We start from the raw sequence: 21,343 nt of genomic DNA, 5'->3' as shown, positions 1-21,343 counted from the left end.
AATTCAGTTAGGAGGAAATGGTGAGGGACTTCAGCCTTTCTCTCTTTCACACGCGTGCGCGCGCGCACACACACACACACACACATATACATATATACCTCTACCTCCCACAAAACGTGTCTAAGGATGACTGTATCTATTTATATTATGGTAACTATTTTGAATTGCTCAGTTCTGGTTTGAGGCAATCACTGGAACAATAAATGAAGTCCTGTTAGTCCCTAGTCTGCATATCCAAACTTCTTCCCTTCCCCATCCAGTGGTTAGGTCTTATCCCTCCCCTTTTTATGCTGCGGAGAAACCTAGAAATAATGAAAGGGCAGGGACTCTAAGGTGGCTTTATGTGGGGCCAGGCAGAACTGTGCCTCGAGCACGAGCACGGGAGATCAGCAACTTGCCGAGATGGTCCAGTGATTTGGAGGCAGGCAGCAGAGGCAAAGAAAGGGGGTTTGCTAGCTGGTAGTAAAAAGACCGGTGGCCTCCCTCCACCCCAACCACTATACCAAGTGGACTGCAGATACCCATTTTGAGTTCTTTCCCATTCAAAGTTTCATTCGCTGTTTATTGAATACTTGAATTTAGGTCTATAAAACACTTACTTTGAGCTTGCAACCTGGCAAGCTTGCAGAAAATTAGAGAAAGAAAAGAATGGGATGGGAAGTACCCATGAAGGAAAACGTGGTGAAAGAGTGTGTGAAAAGGGGTCAGTCTGTGGTAGGTAGAAGGTATATGAATAGAGAAATATAAGCAAGTAGACTAATATAATTTTTAAAGTTTTGCCAGAAACTTGCAAGAGAAGAACAAAAAGGCAAACAGGGAATTTGTATTCTTTCCCATCTTCTTCTTTTATCCAAGTTAGATTTCAAAGTGAGGACTTAGACTTGTTTGGGTCACTTTAGTAGTCCTAGCCCAAACTTCACTCTGAAGTGATTTGTTTAGACCTTGAAATGGTAAAGGGGGGATGAAGAGAAAAGAAGGAGCATCAACTCTGGGTGCCGAGTCTTTTTTTCTCCCTTTCTTATTTATCATAGAAATTGTACCCTTCTCAGGGATCAGGATTAAGGCTACTGAGTTCATGCCCCAGTTACTGGCCTCACTCAGCAGATTTTTTGATATTTGTCTGATCCTGTCTCCATCACGTTCCTGGAGGCATTTGTTGGACTAGAGATGCCCAAATGGTCTTCCACTTGTTTTGGGAAATAAGACATTGAACTCATTTAGGAGTATAGAGACTGTCTTGCTATCTCATTTAGGAGTATAGAGACTGTCTTGCTATACCTCTGCAGACCCCAAGAAATGGAAGGGGATTCTCCACTTTCTGGAGTTAGAACAGCGAGTGTTGTTAGAGATGGATTTGAAGAAATGTTACATAGCTAATAAATAAAAGTACTCATTAGGTACTACATGCTGACTCTGGTGGCTAAATAAGCTTTAGTTTTTAGAAGTTAGGTATAGTTAACAATTTCCAGTCTATTCCTTTTCCAATGTTTGATGCATCTTAGTTATTTTCCTAATATAAGTCCATAGTTTAATGTTAGTTAGATATTTCAAATGTACTAAAATTAAAAAGCAGGAAAAAATACAAAATAGTTTTGAAGATAATTATTTAGTAGGTGTGGGGGTAGGGCTTGTGTGTAATAAACTGGTCTTGAAGCAGTCATTAACTTTCCAAAATTAAAATCACTCTGTTGTAGCCTAGTGTAAGCGGAATGGATCCGCCTTTTGGGGATGCCTTTCGAAGCCACACCTTTTCAGAACAGACTCTGATGAGCACAGATCTCTTAGCAAACAGTTCAGATCCAGATTTCATGTATGAACTGGTAAGTAACATTTTCTTGGATTCTGCTTTAATCGATTTGAGGTAAAGGTGTTGTATACTTTTTTTATTTATAAATGTCTAAAAAGAAAAAATGATGTAATCAGGCCAAATTTTATTCTTGTCACTGTCAGTCTGGTATTTTATTTTATTTTTTTTTGTAGTCTGGTATTTTAGAAGGGTGTGTGAACCCATTGAAAATAGTGAGAGGAAAGGTTATCTAAATATCCTTAAGTTTAGTTTTTGACGATGAAGATAGAAGCCGTCTTTTTAATATGCCTAACTGCTAAAGGACTTTGCAGCTGGGATATTTAGGAATGATAACATTGAGCAAGGCAGATGACACAGAGAATGTGAGACAAAGGTAGCAATTCCAAGCAACATCTGAATATACTAATCATTTATTCTCGAGGTAAATAGACACTTAAGATTCTTAAGGAAAAGACTTTAAGAATAATTTAAATTACATGCAACTTAAGAAACACGGAGGTATATAAAAACTGGAAAACTAACACAAATCTGTTAATTTGCTAAAAATTATTGAGTTGTACACTAAAGAGAGGTGAATTTTGTGGTATGTAAACTATACTTCAATAAAGCTGTTAAAACACACAGAGACATACATGCAACCAAAAAAAAAAACAACCAAAACCCCACAAACAAATGGAGAAATCAAAACAGAACAAAAACAAACTGGAAAACTGAAAATTTCCTCATTTTCTTCCTGAGCCTCCACCCACCAAACCTTTTCCCCAGAGATAATTACCACTAACAGATTTTTTCTATGCATATATAAATATATGAATATTTAAAATTGGATGACATATCATTGATACAGTATTCTGTAACTTAACCCTTTTAAACATAAAAACGTGGTAAGTGGCCTTTCATCCTAGTACATTAGAGCTTAACTGCATTCCTTTTAATGGCTGCATAGTCTTACTGACATTTAAAAAATCATCTCTCTACTCATGAGGAGTATCATACTCATGGGAGTTAAAGTACTTTCCCATGCCCAAGAGTTGTTACCAGGTCTTACCAAAGATCTTATCTTTCTGTGGCTGAGTTGCACCTCTCTTTGGATTGCTCTTCACCTCTATGTTTAAATTCTCACTTAAGAAGACATATTCTGTGATGAAGGTAAGGCCTTCGTTATTTGCTTTATAACTGAAGCTTGTTTCTGAGAAGGTCCCAAAATCCTTCTAAGTTAAAGATCAGGAAATGTAAACTTTTTTTCGGGAAGAGTGTTTACAGTGAAGTTCAAGAGCCCTGAACCATACCTAAGTTTCTCAGGGGACATATTTTCCCTTTTTTTTTTTCCTTGCTCGAGGAAATGATATTAAATGGAATGGTAGAGTGTCATGTAAGTAGTCTTTATCGTAAAAGCAGACCAGAGGTTGAGTACTGATTTATCAATTTGATACATGAAAGTGAGTATGGAGGTAAATAACTCTTTCCTCAATTATGGTATGTGATTTTTTTTTTTTTTTAAAACCTTTCTCAGGATAGAGAGATGAACTACCAGCAAAATCCTAGAGACAACTTCCTTTCTTTGGAGGACTGCAAAGACATTGAAAATCTGGAGTCTTTCACAGATGTCCTGGATAACGAGGGTGCTTTAACCTCAAACTGGGAACAGTGGGATACATACTGTGAAGACTTAACGAAGTATACCAAACTAACCAGCTGTGACATCTGGGGAACAAAAGAAGTGGATTACTTGGGTCTTGATGACTTTTCTAGCCCTTACCAAGATGAAGAGGTCATAAGTAAAACTCCAACTTTGGCCCAGCTTAATAGTGAGGACTCTCAGTCTGTTTCTGATTCCCTTTATTACCCTGATTCACTTTTCAGTGTCAAACAAAATCCCTTGCCCTCATCATTCCCTGGTAAAAAGATCGCAAGCAGAGCAGCTGCTCCTGTGTGTTCTTCTAAGACTCTTCAGGCTGAGGTCCCTTTGTCAGACTGTGTCCAAAAAGCAAGTAAACCCACTTCAAGCACACAAATCATGGTGAAGACCAACATGTATCATAATGAAAAAGTGAACTTTCATGTTGAATGTAAAGACTATGTGAAAAAGGCAAAGGTAAAGATCAACCCAGTGCAGCAGAGCCGGCCTCTATTGAGCCAGGTTCATGCAGATTCAGCAAAGGAGAACACCTGCTACTGTGGAGCCGTAGCCAAAAGACCAGAGAAAAAAGGGACGGAGCCTCTGCAGGGCCATGCCACTCCAGCTTTGCCTTTTAAAGAAACCCAGGAACTATTACTCAGTCCCCTGCCCCAGGAGGGGCCTGTGTCGATTGCAGCAGGAGAGAGTAGCAGCCTTTCTGCCAGCACATCGGTCTCAGATTCATCCCAGAAAAAAGAAGAGCACAATTATTCCCTTTTTGTGTCCGACAACTTGGGTGAACAGCCAACCAAATGCAGTCCTGAAGAAGACGAGGAGGACGAGGAAGATGTTGACGATGAGGACCATGATGAAGGATTTGGCAGCGAGCACGAACTTTCTGAAAACGAGGAAGAGGAAGAAGAGGAAGAGGATTATGAAGATGACAAGGATGATGACATCAGTGACACTTTCTCTGAACCAGGTATTGTAGTGCTTGGAGGCTTACTGAATTGACTTTTTGCTACTCTCTTGAAATAGAAAGTTTTGCTGTGGATGCTTTCTTTGTCTTAGTCTGGGGATTAAATGACTTAGTATCTTGACTTGGATATGTAATTGCTTTTATCTATTCAAACAGCTCTAAAATAATCACTCTTGCTCATGTGTAGTTCATATGCTGATTCCTCGAGGGCTTCTTCTTAATTTATCTTATGTTAAGTGATCTGTCACTCTCTTGAGCAGCTGTGCAAAGATGCCAAAATTGATTGGTTTAAAAAATATTCCTATTTCTGCATGTGTCCCTCTGTTATAATTGAGGTGTGTTTGGAGTCCCTAGAATGGTGAACCAAGCAATGATGGTTTATATTACTCATCCCTAATAACCAACAAAGCCTACTTAATGAATAATGTAAAAGAGAGCTTTTTCTTTGTGTCTGCTGCATCTTTCATTTGCACAGTATTTTTCCACTGAAGAAAAATACATGCTATAATTTAATGAGCATGAAGGAGTCTCTGCTCTATTTATATACAGTGCATATAAAAAAAAGGGAGAAAGAAAATGAAACCTGTGGGGAACTGGTTCACTTCAGCATGTACATGGTTGGGCTCTTGCCACTGTTGGCTTGTGCAGTTTATTTATGAAAATGGTGTTGCCAAGTGGCACACAGTTAAATGCACAAAGAAGTGAAGATCTTCACATTTAAGCGAAAGTTATTTTCTTCAAAAATAATGTTGGTACTATAACTTCTACATAAAAGACCAAGTTATTAAGAAAAATATAAATTGTCAAAGAGAGCCCTTTCATTGTTGGAATTTCGGGCAGTATAAACATTGGTATTTAATTTTCAGAAAGGTTTTTCAGCCATAGTAGCTATATTGTAGCCAGTGAAGCATATTATTGCCCAGAGACTTTCCTCTTAGTGAAATCTTTCTATTGCACAAATGATTTATGCATTTGATACAATTAAGTTGTTTGACTTGAGTGGATTTTCAAGTAAGGAAAAGGTGGAGGAAAAGGGTTTATGCCTTTTCTTTGGTTTACCTTAGCACTCAGTATAGTCTAGACAGAACGATTGTCTTTTCTACTTAGCAGGAAAACTTTTCTCTCAACAAGTTAATGAAATCTGCTTTGAGGCGTTTCAAACTATCTTTGCAGTTAGCAGTAAGTTATATAGCTCCCTCCCATAGGGAGACCAGAGTGCTCTCCATGAGTGGTCCTTAAAACCTGACAGGTCAGTCCTATTGTTTTGAGTCCCATATTTAGAATTAGGGTAGGAGGGAAGGTAAGGGTTGAGACAAGGAGTGATAACTAGGGTGATAACTAGGAAGTGGAAAGTGTGGGGAAGAAAATGCCTTTACCAGCTGGTGCTAAAAGGAATATATAAATCTGAGGGAGTCGGTAAATCCCACTATCACCAAGCAAGGCAGGCAAGGACTATACTGTTTATTCCACTTCTGGTTGTAGTTTTGCTTTTTTTTGACTTTTTTTTTTTGGTGGGATCTTAGTTCCCTGACCATGGATTGAATCTGGGCCTCGACAATGAGAGCGTGGAGTCCTAACCACTGGATTGCCAGGGAATTCCTGCTTTTCCTTGACTTTTAACTCCAGTTTAAGTTCATCCTTGATCTTTTGACTTGATTTCACGTGGATAAATGTGTTGAGAGATGAGTAGGTCCATGAAGAGAAACCACTTGATAAGTTGACCCTCATTTCCATTTTCTCAGCCTTTTGACTCTCGTCGGGGGTGGGGGGGAGAGCCCTGATTTGTGAGTTTGTTGGTGTTAAGCAACCAACAGTGCTTTAAACAGAGATGTGTTAGCTGGCATTTGGCAGGGTGAAGCCCTCCTCTTGGCACTATTTAACAATGCTAAATGTTTGGATGGCATTTAATTCACTCACTTCCAGTTGACTTGAAGTAAAACCTCTTTGGTTAGTATTACTTGGACACTTCTCACAAATGTCAACGAATGACATGCTTTATCCACAAATCAATGATATTTTATGGTATTTTGGGGGCTTATTCACATTTGCTAATGAAAATTTCCCTTCTTCTTGGAAGAAAGAGCTAAACAAGTGACTTTAAGAATACAAATGTGAGTTATTGGTGAGAGGCAAGAAGAAATTCTTTGAAGCAGAAAAGTGGGATAGTTATAGTTTCTTCAGAGTGCTAGTTTTAGAGTGGGTTGATTGGTTTAATTTGCAGCAGTTTACAAAGGCCCTTTTGTGATGACTAGCTCCCTTGATGCTGTTTCTTGGCAGTTGGCTACAACAGTGCCTGAGCCTACAAAGCTCCAGGAAAGGTGTAAAATGGAGTTTCAGTCTCTACTGTGGACTTGCTCCCAAGTTTTAATAGAGCCTATTCTGTGGACAGGCTACAACTGTTTGGGGTCATGGAATTACATGGTTGTAAGGCTAAGAATTAGGCCCCCAGAATGAGAGTTTATTTTGTAATCCCTACTAAGGATTTTCATGATTGACTTTACCAGCTTAATGGTAGTAATCTGCACTAACCAAAGATGTGTGATCAGAATTTTAGGCCTTTTTGACTACGTTTTGGTAACTGTGTCAGGAAGGAATGAGTTAGATCAATACGGTGATCCATCAAATGAAAAGAAAATGGAAAAGGCTCCGTGGGAAATGTTACATTAAACAAATCACTTGTTTAAAAAAAATTGTGGGGAGGTGCCTAATTTTGTGTTAGGCACTGTGTGTACTAGATTTTTGGCTATGCAGAGATGAACAAGATAGACATGATCCTTATCTTCATGCAACTTAGAGTTGAGTGGGTTTATTTACTGTCATGATTTCTCGGTCTTCTGATCTTATGTGTACTGTGACTTGGCAAGAGAAAGATTCAGGACGAGAGTTTCTTAAAATTTATTTGACCACAGAACCCACTTGGGATTGAAGACATATTTTATAGTAATAGTGTTCCTCAGAACACACTTCGAGAAATATTTAATCACCTTAAATGCAAGACCGGTGATCTGGGAATATAATTTTCCTGCATTCTACTTGATCACAGTAGTCTCTGTATTGAAAGGCAGATGATTTTAACAAATCCATTGTGTGTGTGTATGTGTTATTGTGAGTTCATGGTGTATGCTATTAGAAAATACTAAAATATGAGGTCAAAGAAAACTGATAACCCTTAAATACTTTTTTTGGGAAAATGCTGAACATATGTAAGTAAATAAAACTGGTTATTAATTTGGGTGGGAGAGAAGAAATCCAAATCCTAATGACTCTTTGGATTTAACGTGGAATATATGTGGGGAAAAAAATCTGTTTAGACCATTTAACTAGGTAGGCACAGGCAAAGCGGGAAGTCCATTTGGAGCTGGAGTCATGGGGCCTGAGCCAGTCCCAGCTCTGCCAAATCACTTAAACCCTCCATGAGCATGTTTTCTTTTTGTAAATAGGGTTAATAACCTCTTCCTACCCAGTTCTTAGAAGCCTCAAATGAAACATCTGTGAGTGAAATACGTGAGTATGTTAAATGGAGAGAGACAGTGTTTTGCCAGAAATCTAGGCCACCTGAGGGAGCATATCAAATAAAGTGTCAGGGGATGGGTTGCCTGAGGAAGCTGTATGTGAAAATGTTTCCCTTATACTTTGGGCTGGGGTAGACTTAAATGTGGGACGCCAGTTCTTGACATTCATAGGAAGATGGGAGTGTTTTGGTTGGTGCTGCCTGTGTTGAGGTGTTCCCAGCCATACTAGGGTCGTCTTTGTGAGCCAGTAATTTTAGCTTGGCCTCATGGAGCAAAGGCCTTTTTAAAAAGGCCATTTCTGGCAGAAGCATGTAGCCCTTGCACCTTTTCCAAAGCTAGGTTGATAACTGGAATAAGATAAAATCCTTTAATTTAAAGTGATACATTAACACGAGTAAAGAAAAAATTATTTATGTATCTAACAGAATTTTCAAAAATCAGATTTCTGAAAATGATTGTCACTTAAGTTGTGCCTCATTTCTTTTTTATTTATTTATTTATTTAAATTTTATTTTTGGTTGCGTTGGGTCTTTGTTACTGCACGCAGGCTTTTCTTTAGTTGCGGCGAGCAGGGGCTACTCTTCGTTGTGGTGCGCGGGCTTCTCAGGCAGTGGCTTCTCTCGTTGTGGAGCACGGGCTCTAGGTGCGTGGGCTCAGCAGTTGCAGCATGCGGGCTCTAGGGTGCACGGGCTTCAGTAGTTGTGGCACGCAGGCTCAGTAGTTGTGGCTTGTGGGCTTAGTTGCTCCGTGGCATGTGGGATCTTCCTGGACCGGGGGTCAAACCCATGTCCCCTGCATTGGCAGGAGGATTCTCAACCACTGCGCCACCAGGGAAGTCTGTGCCTCATTTCTTAAGAAGAACTAAGGTTTTCTGTCACACTGCTTGCCATGTTGTTGTTTTGTTTGTTTGTGTTTTTTTACTTTGTTTTAAAGTACTACATGAGCATTATAATGCTGTTAAGCCAGCAGTGCTACAAAAGCGTGTCTTTACTGTTGCCTCGAAATCATTCTGCTCTCTGAATTGATTCTTTTTTCAAAGGTCATGTTTATCGAGGCATAACAGTAAAATTCACCCCTCTTTAAGTGTACACTTCTTTGAGTTTTGACGAATGCACATAATCATGAAACCACCACCACCACAATCAAGGTACGGAACAGTTTGATCACCCCCCAGATTTCCCTCCCATTCCTTTATAGTCAGCGTCTCCCTCCACCCCCAACTCCTGGCAACCACTTTGTCCCTGTACTTTTGCCTTTCCCACAATGTCAAATAAATAGAATCATGTTCCTAATTAATTCTTAATGTGAAGAAAACCTGGTAAAATTCTAAAATTCTATTTTATTTCCAAAATGTGCAGATGTCATCACTTTCTTAGTGTCAGTTCCAGAGGAGTCATGTTTTTAGGAGGGAAAGTGGTCATTTTGCTTGGCCATCGCCATCCAGTTTTTCCTTGCTACCTTAGTTTTAGGGCTGTACACACCCCGTGCACAGCCCATCTCCATTGCCCCATGTACCTAGTACTAATTAAGTGGAGTACCTCTAAGATGGGCATGCTCTGAGGGTATTTTAGATGTATAGGTTATTCTGTATTGGTTCTGACCAGTAGTTCTAGCAGCTCAGAATTAAGTATTTACTGAAACTTCCTATTAGTAGGGAAAATAACTTCTTAAAAAGTGAAGTAAATGCAAATTGCTTCCAATAAAATATTAGTTAGAATAGGCATATAAGTTTTTATTTGAATAGCCTGTGTGAGAACTGTCATTTTTGTACTTTTACAAAAAGGGTATTGTGGGAAGTAGGAAGAAGACCACTGCTGCCTTACGGAATTCTGCCTCATAGGATACCATCCCAGAAATGCACACAGCTTTCTGTCTGGGGATGTTTCAGATGCATAAATATTAGACGGAAGACATTAAAAATAATTGTATAGTGTCTAAGTACCGTTAACTAATGGTACTTTTAACATTCCTGTGGCTATATTTCTTTTTTTTTTTAATTGAAATATAGTTGATTTATACAGTGTTGTGTTAGTTTCTGGTGTACAGCAAAGTGATTCAGTTATACATACATATATTCTTTTTCATTATAGGTTATTACAAGATATTGTATATAGTTCCTTGTGCTATACAGTAGGACCTTGATGTTTATCTATTTTATATATAGTAGTTTGTATCTGCTAATCCCAAGCTCCTAATTTATCCCTCCCCCCACGTTCCCCTTTGGTAAGCATAGGTTTGTTTTCTATGTCTGTGAGTCTGTTTCTATTTTATAAATAACTTCATTTGTATCATATTTTAGACTCCACATATAAGTGATATCATATGATACTTATTTTTCTTTCTCTGTCTGATTTCACTTAATATGATAATCTCTAGGTCCATCCATGTTGTTGCAAATGGCATTATTTCATTCTTTTTTATGGCTGAGTAGTATTCTGTTTGTGTGTGTGTGTGTGTGTATGTGTGTTTGTGTGTGTGTGTGTGTATATATATATATATATATATATATATATATATATACACACACATACACATATACACCACATTTTCTTTATCCATTCATCTGTCCATGGACATTTAGGTTGCTTCCAAGTCTTGGCTATTGTAAATAGTGCTGCTGTGAACATTGGGGTGCATGTGTATTTTTGTTTTTGTTTTTGTTTTTTTTTACATCTTTATTGGAGTATAATTGCTTTACAGTGGTGTGTTAGTTTCTGCTTTATAACAAAGTGAATCAGTTATACATATACATATGTTCCCATATCTCTTCCCTCTTGCATCTCCCTCCCTCCCACCCTCCCTATCCCCCCCCAGGTGGTCACAAAGCACCGAGCTGATCTCCCTGTATTATGCGACTGCTTCCCACTAGCTAGCTATTTTACATTTGGTAGTGTATATATGTCCATGGCACTCTCTCACCCTGTCACATCTTACCCTTCCCCCTCCCCATATCCTCAAGTCCATTCACTAGTAGGTCTGTGTCTTTATTCCCGTCTTGCCACTAGGTTCTTCATGACCTTTTTTTTTTTTTTCCTTAGATTCCATATATATGTGTTAGCATACTGTATTTGTTTTTCTCTTTCTGACTTACTTCACTCTGTATGACAGACTCTAACTCCATCCACCTCACTACAAATACCTCCATTTCGTTTCTTTTTATGGCTGAGTAATATTCCATTGTATATATGTGCCACATCTTCTTTATCCATTCATCCGATGATGGACACTTAGGTTGCTTCCATGTCCTGGCTATTGTAAATAGAGCTGTGATGAACATTTTGGTACATGACTCTTTTTGAATTAGCGTTTCCTCCGGGTATATGCCCAGGAGTGGGATTGCTGGATCCTATGGCAACTCTATATTTAGCTTTTTAAGGAACCTCCATACTGTTCTCCATAGTGGCTGCACCAATTTACATTCCCACCAACAGTGTAGGAGGGTTCCCTTTTCTCCACACCCTCTCCAGTATTTATTGTTTGTGGACTTTTTAATGATGGCCATTGTGACCAGTGCGAGGTGATACCTCATTGTGGTTTTGATTTGCATTTCTCTGATAATTAGCGATATTGAGCATCTTTTCATGTGCCTGTTGGCCATCTGTATGTTTTCTTTGGAGAAATGTCTATTTAGGTCTTCTGCCCACTTTTTGATTGGGTTGTTTGTTTTCCTGTGGCTATATTTCATTATTCTCTCAATCTTATGTGAAGATACAAAAAAAGTGTCATATACTAACCAAGGAGAAACCTAAGGAAGATAAACAGTGTAGTTATCTCTGTTTATTAATCTCTAAATATTTTGAATTAGAGATTTCTACATTAAAAGTTATTTTATAGATTTGGTTTATTATCTTTGACATGTTAATACTGTTTTTTGATGAAAGGAAATGTGTCAAGTGGTAAATAGAGGGGATCTTTTTGTTTGTCCTGATTGGTTTATTGAAATTTATGGAACTTAAAAAATTCGGGGGGGGGTGCTTTCTTTTTTTAAGGCTATGAAAATGATTCTGTGGAAGACTTGAAGGAGATGACTTCAATTACCTCTCGGAAGAGAGGTAAAAGAAGGTACTTCTGGGAGTATAGTGAACAACTCACACCATCACAGCAAGAGAGGATGCTAAGGCCTTCTGAATGGAACAGAGATACCTTGCCAAGTAACATGTATCAGAAAAATGGCTTACATCATGGTAAGAGGGGATTGTGATCATATAGGTTCCCTCCCTCCCTCCCTTCCTTTCTCTTGTTATTGAAATATTGTTGATGTACAATATTCTATCAGTTTCAGGTGTATTACATAGTGATCTGACATTTGCATACACCATGATCACCATGATAAGTCTTGGTAACCATCAGTCCTGGATATTTCATGTCACTTTTAAATAGAGATAGTAAACCATAATGCTTAATCATTATACATTATATGTAGGTATTCAACCCTTCCTAGCAAATTGGAGAGTAGAACAGTAGAGCTGCTGTATTTGCTATGACTGCTCTTCTTCACAAATAGCTTTTACCAGTATTGAGAGCCATCACCTAAACAGGGAGGAAAGCTTGTGTAAAAATGATTTCTAGTCACTTCTTGTTCTATATATCCTACCCAGGAAATGACCCAACAGCCTGCTGATTCCTGACCTGTCACAGTTGCCATAAGCAAGAAGGGTTGGGAAAGAAGAGAATGGGCTCTAGCATCTCTGTCTTTCATTTTGTCCAATCTCCAGGCAAATGTAAATGTAAACAGGGAGATTGGAATCAAAACGGTGGTGGAGAGAAAAGAGGAGGGAAAGGAAAAGAAAGGAAGAACAATTGTTGAGAAAAGGAATGGAGCAGGAAGAATTGAATAGTAAGAGTCAGGAGAAGCTTATAATCTTAGGTAGGCCAGATTTTGAACTGTGAACCCAGGAGGATGTAATTGAGTAGAATTTCTTCTGCACAGATGTTTTTACCTTAATCCAAAGTCTGTACTGAGAAGGTGGGGGGCACTAGTAGGCTGGAGCTCAGTAAACAGTTTAGTAGTCGCTCATGCTACAGATGTAAGTTGCTAAGCATTTTTGACACAGAAGTTGTATCAGAAGTATATTTGTGCCTCATTTTCCCTTTCCACTGGCACCCAGGTCTGTACTCTATTATCTTTCAGTGAATAAAGGCCTAATTTTTGACTTCAGATCAATTTTCTACCAGAAATGAAAAGATGAGTCCAACAAATAGGTACAGGTAGCATGTAGTGAGTACTAGGAAAGTTGTTCAGGGTATTGTAGTTCAGAGGACAGAGCCATTCCTCTTGCCTGCAGTGGTAGGGAAAGTCTTCTTGAGTCTAATGTAATGTTATTTATCAAACTAACTGAAGACGTGATTTCTGAAAAGGCAATCATTTGTTGGACTTTTGGGTCCAACACAGGAATATATATGTCTGACAAATTTTCAGTCATAGCAGCCTAAATATCTTGGTTTGGGTAAAATTTCCAAATTCGTTCCTGACCATATACTGTACCCTAGCCCTGATTTTTGTGTGCAGGTGAACTTGGACTCCAGTCCTGAGGTTTGAGATGCTTATTACTTCCATGCAGATAATTAAGAATCCATCATACCAGGGCTAGAAACCTTAAGGTGGAGAAGAGTTGGGAAAAGGCTGGAGTTGTGCTGTATTACCCCCATTTCTTGCCATCACAAAGTGGGAAGGAGAAGAGGCCAGCCCTTCTAGCGTAGGTTGTTCACATGCTTAGGCCTCTGAAAAAAAAGGGGGGAGGGGAGAGATGGGTTTTTAAATATGGCTATATAAAATGTATCTCTTGTTAAATAAAATGATCTCACTTAAACGTCTTTTAAACCATCTATAGGCAAATATGCAGTAAAGAAATCACGGAGAACGGATGTGGAAGACCTGACTCCAAATCCTAAAAAACTACTCCAGATAGGCAATGAACTACGGAAACTGAATAAGGTGATTAGTGATCTGACTCCAGTCAGTGAGCTTCCCTTAACAGCCCGGCCAAGGTCAAGGAAGGAAAAAAATAAGCTGGCTTCCAGGTAAATGGTAATCATGTTTACTCATGTGATTGAAGTCTAGGAGGTGAGATTAGACTTCAGTGAGCTTTCATAGAGGAGATGGCCCTCGGCCCTTTTTTCAGAAATATACTTTTATAAATACTACAATGAGAGTATTATAATTTTTCCTTTGAAAGTAAATGATGGTATTTATGCTTCATGGAAGAAGTTTTTAGAGGGGAGAGGTGAATGAACTCAAGTGCCTTATAGTATAAAAATGAAAAATTTTATCATAGCTCTTTATTTTTTGTTTGTTTTGCAGTAAGGTTTTTTTATTGAGGTATAATTTACTTGATAAATTCTTCACTTTCAGTGTATCCTTCTGTGAGTTTTGACAAACATATCCAATTATGTAAACCACAACCACAGTCAAGATATTGAACATTTTTATCACCTTAAAAAATTTCCTTATGCCTCTTTGTAAAAGTGAACTCCCTCTCTCACCCCTAACTACTCACAACCACCGATCTGTTTTCTGTTCCTACAGTTGTGCCTTTTCTAGAATATAGATGGAATCGTATTATATGCAGCCTTTTGAGTCTGGCTCTGATATCACACAGGATGAACTGGAGATTCATCATGTTGTTGTGTGGAGGAGTATTGATAGTAGTAGTCCTTTGAAGTGATACACTACAGTGTATCTGTTCACCAGTTGAGGGATAGTTGAATGGTTTCTAATTTTGTGCAATTATGAATAAAGTCACCATAAACATTCATCTGCAGTTGTTTATGTGAACAGAAGTTTGCATTTCTCTTGGGTAAATTCCCGAGAGTGTGTGTTTAACTGTATAAGAAACTGCCAAAGTAGCTATTTCAAAAGTAATGAAGTAAATTAAAACAATATTTACTGTTTTCCGAAGTAGTTGTATGTACTGTTTTACATCCCCTCCAGCAACATACGAGGGTTCCACTTATTTCACATCTTCTACACCACTTGGTATTGTCCGTTTTTGTTTGTTTATTTTGGTATACTAACCATAGCTTTATTTTTGAATCTATGCTGAAACTTCAAAAAATCAGTTTGGATAAATGATGATATTGTATGTTTTGGGGTGATGATTGAGGCCCTTGATACAAATATCAGTAGGCAGTGATTTTTGGTTGCTATTAGAAAATGTCTGACAGCAGCAAAAAGAAGTATATTCTGAATGTTCCCTGTAAAAAAAAGAGTGAGCTAATTGCTCCTTCCTTTCACAGGGCTTGTCGGTTAAAGAAAAAAGCGCAGTATGAAGCTAATAAAGTGAAATTATGGGGCCTCAACACAGAATACGGTAAACCAACACTTTTAACAATTTGATTAACTTCCTTTTACCTTGCTGACCACTCTCTTTTTCTTTGGTTTTGTTATCTGCTTTCCCTGTATTCTGCCCAGCTTTAGGCCAGCCTCTTTTTTGTTCGTCCATTCAGTAAGCTATATACTCACTCTTACTCATTCACGTCCTTCTCTTAGTATCTCTACCTGTGGCTCACCAAGCCAAATCTCACCTCTATCCTAAAGAACTCACCTCTTGTGACCATGTTAACCTCTGACTTCCATTTTACAGTTGTGTGCTGGGTTAGCCAATTTTATTAACTAATATATATTTTAACCTTTGAGTGGATAGTTTAGAAACATGTTTTACAAATGTGATTGTTCATTAGAATCGTGTGTGTGTACATGTTAAACTGTAGATTTCTAGGCTTCTCCCAGATACTCTGAACTGTAAATCTATGCAAGTAGAACCCAGGAATCCGTATTTTTAACATTACCCCAGATTACTCTTTTTTTTTTTTTTTAATTTATTTATTTTTGGCTGCGTTTTGGGTCTTCGTTGCTGCACATGGGCTTTCTCTAGTTGCGGCGAGCAGGGGCCACTCTTTGCTGCGGTGTGCGGGCTTCTCATTGTGGTGGCTTCTCTTGTTGCGGAGCACAGGCTCTAGGTACGCAGGCTTCAGTAGCTGTAGCATGCAGGCACAGTAGTTGTGACTCACGGGCTGTAGCCCGCAGGCTCAGTATTTGTGGCGCACGGGCTTAGTTGCTCCACGGCATGTGGGATCTTCCCAGACCAGGGCTCGAACCCGTGTCCCCTGCATTGGCAGGTGGATTCTTAACCACTGCGCCACCGGGAAGCCCCTACCCCAGATTACTCTTATGCAACCATCCTAGTACATATTTGGGAACCGTTGGTTTAGATCAGTGCTTCCCAATCTTTCACATCATGGCACATGCAGAAAACTATCATCTCTAAGGCATCCTGGAGTATAACAGAGTAGGCTTCTGATGGGAGGAGGCCCTTTTGGGCTGAGACGATCATACACCTGGAACCCTTCTACAGCGAACTAGCGGGTTGGAAAGCTCTGCCTTTGATCTTGTTAATAAGATCTCTTAATAAGAAGATCTTCTTAATAAGAACCACCCCTTCTTTCCCCCTTGCTCTGTTACACTTCCTTAAGCCTGGTAGCATAAGAGCTCATATGTTCCTTTGCTTCTAAAATTGTCCTCTTCACTGTGTTGCTCTTGGGCTAAATTGTATCTGAAAGTGGAACAGTGGCTAAATGATCAATTATTATTTGTTTCCAGAGGTTTTCTTAAGTCCAGCATGATGGCTGGCACATAAGTGCTCAATAAATGTTGTGGAGTTTTTTCTTAATCCTTTATCTTGGTTATCTTGTTTCCATTTGTGAGGACAGAAAGAGGATTTCCAACTGTGATGCTTACAACTTGTGAAAGGAACTGATGGTTTTATTTATTAATGACCACACAGGAATTCTAATCAAGGTAGATGAGTTAGGTAAAACAATAGTTGGTTTGTTGGAATGGAGATCTGCCCATTTTCCTATTATTCGTTCTTGCTTATTGAAGCATTTTGACCTTGAGCTCTGTGAGTATATATTTGATTGCAATGTCATGGACATTCATACTTCATTTTAGAACCCAGCTGACTCACACTGCAGGGAAATGTGGTGGGCTCCTGGGAGCCTTCTGGTCTCTTTTTCTCTGGACACATGTAGGCATATATCTGTGTGTTGTTCAGTTAATAAATGTATCCATAATGATGTACATCTGTGTGGCCATGTATTTTTGCATTTGTATGTATGTACGTGCATGTGCACACACACATGCTTTCTGTCTGTGATGTAAATATATTCTGGGGTGTGGAACAATTGGGGAATTGGTAAGGGCCAGGAATATGTGTATTTCTGAATGTGTTGTTCTATCTCAAATTGAGTTTTTGATGGCCTTAAATGTTTCTTGTTTCCAAAGCTAGCTTAAAGCCTCTAGATATTTTCATGTAGGAAAAGGCCTGTCTTTATTTTTTATTTATTTATTTTTTAACATCTTTATTGGAGTATAATTGCTTCACAATGGTGTGTCAGTTTCTGCTTTACAACAAAGTGAATCAGCTATACACATACACACATCCCCATATCTCCTCCTCCCTCTTGCGTCTCCCTCCCACCCTCCCTATCCCACTCCTCTAGGTGGTCACAAAGTACCGAGCTGATCTCCCTGTGCTATGTGGCTGCTTCCCACTAGCTATCTGTTTTACATTTGAAGGCCTGTCTTTTAAAGGTAGCATTTTCTTCTCAATTAGCATGGAGGAAAAGGATCTTCTCATTCATTTATTTCTCTTCCACTTCTGTCTTACTAGCTTCTCTTCTCCAGTCTGGGGAAGAGCGGCTTCGACTATTGGTTTAGAAGACATCTCAGAAGCAATGAGATGCTCCTTTGTAGTTTGCCACATGTAGTTTGAAAGTTCTTCCCGGAGTTTCTGATACATCTCTCAAGGGAATGGTGCCCTTGATTCCTCTAAATATCTGGGAGTCACTCTGTGACTGCTTTGTGGAACACTTTTATCCGTTACCTATCTATTGACCCAATGGTTTCTAGAATTTGTGATTTACAAATCGGTGACATCAGAAAAAGATTTTGGGACTTGGGAACCATAGTGTTGCCAACTTTATATTTTGCCACATGAGGACATTAAAAGGAACATCATCTACAATTGCTGTCATTTCATACAAGGAAGAATATTTTAGCATTAGAAAATTGAGACAGGCATAATTTCAGAGTAAAGTTAGCTTTATGAAAAATGTACTCTGTTGTCCTTATCCTTTTAAATTTGTCATCAGCTAGCACCGTTCCAAGGACTAGCTTCAGGGCCCAGGACTGTGCTACTCATCCCGTCCTATCCTACCGAACCTCCTCCTCCTATTGATTCCTTCTACCAAAGCTCGCAAGAAGCTGCTCCGTGAGTCAAATGTAGATTTCTTGACTCAGAATGAAAAGTAAAGCTACTAAGAGGATTGACGTTCATCCTGATTGACATATTTTATACCTAAGCAAGCTACATGAGAAAATTAAAACTGGAAGATTCTTGGATGAACATGGAATCAAAACAGGAGGGATCTGTTAGAGATTTAAGGTTTGGCCTCACTTTCTGAGCCAGATGCCTCCGCTTCCTCACCCAGAAGTTTTTGATGTTGTTATAACCCTTCACCTCTGCCCTCCCTCCCCACAGTGGCCTGGCATGGACACTGCCCAGGTTGAGAAGAGCTGTTCTGCTCTGTTTCAGTTTTGATTTTACAGTGGGGTTTTTTTTTTTTTCTTTCTTTTTAAAAGTGACCTGATTTACTTTACCTGTTGAAGATGGGGGAACCTCATTGCTTCTCAGAAGTCCAGCCTGCATGTAAATGTCCTTACTTATATTTGAGTAAATGGTGTTCTCTCTCAGTTATTTGAGAAGAAGCATAAATTTCTTGTTTCATGTGATTTAGGGAGTCAGCTGTGCTTTCCTTGTTTAGTGACACGTTTTATATATACTGTCCCTGCATGTAGTTTTAAACTGCCTCCCCACCCCCCCACCCCCAGTTATTTCTGACTTCCCTCTTCAATATTAGTCTAGATTGGTCTCTTCTAAGTGTTACAAGGTTAGGAATAACACATCACTGATTTCAAATCAGTGTCTGAAGTAGTAGAGATTTATTTCAGACCATAGGAATCCTGTGTGTTGAAATTGGAGATGTGTTCCCCCCTGCAACTTTATTGAGGTATAATTGAAGTACAGTAACTCTACATATTTAAAGAGTATTATTTGGTTAGTTTGGACATATGTATATACATGCGAAACCAATCAAGATAATGAACACTTTGATCACCTCCAAAAGTTTCATAGTGCCCCTTTGTAAGCTAACCCTCCCTCCATTCCTATCCCTTAGTAGCCCCGATCTGCTTTCTGTCACTGTAGCTTAGTTTACATTTTCAAAATTTTATATTAATGGAATCCTACCATACATTCTCTTTTTTTGCCTGGCTACTTTCACTCTGAATAATTATTTTAAAATTTCTCCACATCATCTATATCAATAATTAAATCCTTTTCATTGCTGAGTAGTATTCCATTGTGTTAGATATATTGCAGTTTCTTTATCCATTCACCTATTGATGGATACTTGGGTTGTTTGCTTTTGCTGTAACAGAGCTGCTGTGAATATTTCTGTACAAGTGTTTGGGTGGACATATATTTTAATCTCTCTTGGTTAAATACCTACGAGTAACTGTATAGGAAACCGCCAAACTGTTTTCCAAGTAGCTGTACCATTTTACATTCTCAAAAACAGTGTATGAGGGTTCTAGTTGGTCCATATCCTTGCCAACGCTTGGCAAGGTCAATCTTCTTACTTTTAACCAACCTAATGGGTGGTATGTGGCAGTATCTCATTGTGGTCTTAATTTGTATTTCTTTGATTAATGATGTTGAACATCTTTACTGTACTTACTGGCTATTCATACACTTTGTGTGTATATGTGAAGTGTCTATTAAAATATTTTGCCATTTAAAAATTTTGTCTTCTAAAAGTTCTTTATTCTAGATACAGGCTCTTTGTCTGATATATGTATTGCAAATATTTTATACTAGTCTTTGGATTTCCTTTTTGTTTTCTCACTGACGTCTTCCAAAGAGCAAAAATGTTCAATTTTGTTGAAGTCCAATTTGTCAGTCTTTCCTTTTATATTTTACATTTTTGTGTGTTCTAATTAGAAACTTTGCCAACTCCAAAAATTGTATTTTCTTGTATATTTTCTCCTAGGATTTATATAGTTTTAGGTTTTACAGTTAAGTTTATGAGATCTTTTTCAGGTTAATTTTTATGTATGGTGTAGGCTAAGAGTTGAATTTTTCCCCATATGAATATCCAGTTGATCAAGCACCAGTCATTGAAAGAACTTTCCTTTCCCCATTGAATTGTTTTTGCACCTTTATCAGATCAGTTGATCCTATATGTATGGGTCTACTTCTGGACCCTGTATTCTGTTCCATTGATCTATTTGTCTATCTTTATGTGAATATGCAGTGTCTTCCTGTAGTTGTATAGTAGACTATGAAAGTCAGGCAGTGTTAGTCCTTGTTAGTCTTCTAATTTTGTTCTTTCAAAGTTGTTTTGGCTATTCTAGGTCCTTTGCATGACCATATAAATTTTGGAATCAGTTTATCACTTTTTACAAAAAAAGTTTCTTGAAATTTTGATTGGAATTGCTTTGAATCTGTAGATCAATTTGGAGAGAATTATCATCTTAACAAAATGGAGGCTTCCTATCCATGAACTTGGTTTCTCTTTCCATCTAGTTAGGTCTTCTTTAATATCTCTCTGAATTGTTTTATAGTTTTCAATGTAGAGTGCTTGAACATCTTTTGTTAGATTTATTTCTAAGTATTTTATATTTTTTGGTGCTGTTGTAAATGGACTCATTTTTGAAATTTCAAATTCTTTCTTGGTAGTATATAAAATGAATTTTTGTGTATTACTCTTATACCTTATTTTCTTGCTAAATTTATTAGTTCCAGTAGTAGATACTCCATTAGATGCCCTGGAATTTTCTATTTAAGCAGTCATCATCTGCAAATAGAAATGGCTTTATTTATTCCCTTCTGATCTTTATGCCTTTTAACTCTTTTTCTTGCCTTGTTGCAATGTCTAAGACATTTGAATAGAAGTGGTGACTGCCTTGTTTGCAGGGGAAACTTTGACCTTTAAGTTGATATCAGCTGTAGGCTTTTTTGTAGATGAGATGCTCTCTATTATTTTGAGTAAGTTTCCTTCTTTTCCTAGTTTCATTTATCATGAATAGATATTGAATACTGTCATTTTCTTTCCTTTTTTTTTTTTTGCATTTATTGGAACAATCACATTGTTCTCCTTTATTCTGGTAATGTATCACATATTCCCCTGTTAATATGGTGAATTATATTAACTAATTTTTTATTAAACCAACCTTGCATTCTTGGAATAAACTCTATTTGGTTATGATGTATATTCCTTTTTATATTAGAGTCTATTGAAAATATTTTTTTTTTTTCACACACACACACTGTATTTTATTTTTACAAGAGATAAATAGACTGACA

General features: G+C 38.1%; 1 protein-coding gene and 1 long non-coding RNA gene across 7 annotated transcripts in view; one reads left to right on the top strand and one right to left on the bottom strand.

Annotated features, from left to right (window-relative positions):
* The window catches only part of LOC309658258, a 215,668-nt gene that overhangs the window by 75,924 nt on the left and 118,401 nt on the right, over nucleotides 1-21,343 (bottom strand). The window lies entirely within an intron of this gene.
* The window catches only part of CREBRF (CREB3 regulatory factor), a 63,484-nt gene that overhangs the window by 25,993 nt on the left and 16,148 nt on the right, over nucleotides 1-21,343 (top strand). For 4 of the 6 annotated variants that reach the window (XM_082456437.1, XM_082456434.1, XM_082456436.1 and 1 more), the window contains exons 3-7: nucleotides 1,695-1,820; nucleotides 3,321-4,407; nucleotides 11,906-12,100; nucleotides 13,748-13,937; nucleotides 15,153-15,226. In XM_082456437.1, coding sequence (XP_082312563.1) covers nucleotides 1,695-1,820; nucleotides 3,321-4,407; nucleotides 11,906-12,100; nucleotides 13,748-13,937; nucleotides 15,153-15,226 — 1,672 coding nt within the window. Of the gene's footprint in view, nucleotides 1-1,694; nucleotides 1,821-3,320; nucleotides 4,408-11,905; nucleotides 12,101-13,747; nucleotides 13,938-15,152; nucleotides 15,227-18,068; nucleotides 21,281-21,343 lie in introns of those variants that run through there. The other 2 variants (XM_082456439.1, XM_082456438.1) reach the window with 2 other exon arrangements.

Source organism: Balaenoptera physalus, assembly GCF_965194825.1.
Source record: "Balaenoptera physalus genome assembly, chromosome: 3".
Taxonomy (NCBI): domain Eukaryota; kingdom Metazoa; phylum Chordata; class Mammalia; order Artiodactyla; family Balaenopteridae; genus Balaenoptera; species Balaenoptera physalus.
This window is presented reverse-complemented; position numbering and strand designations above follow the sequence as displayed.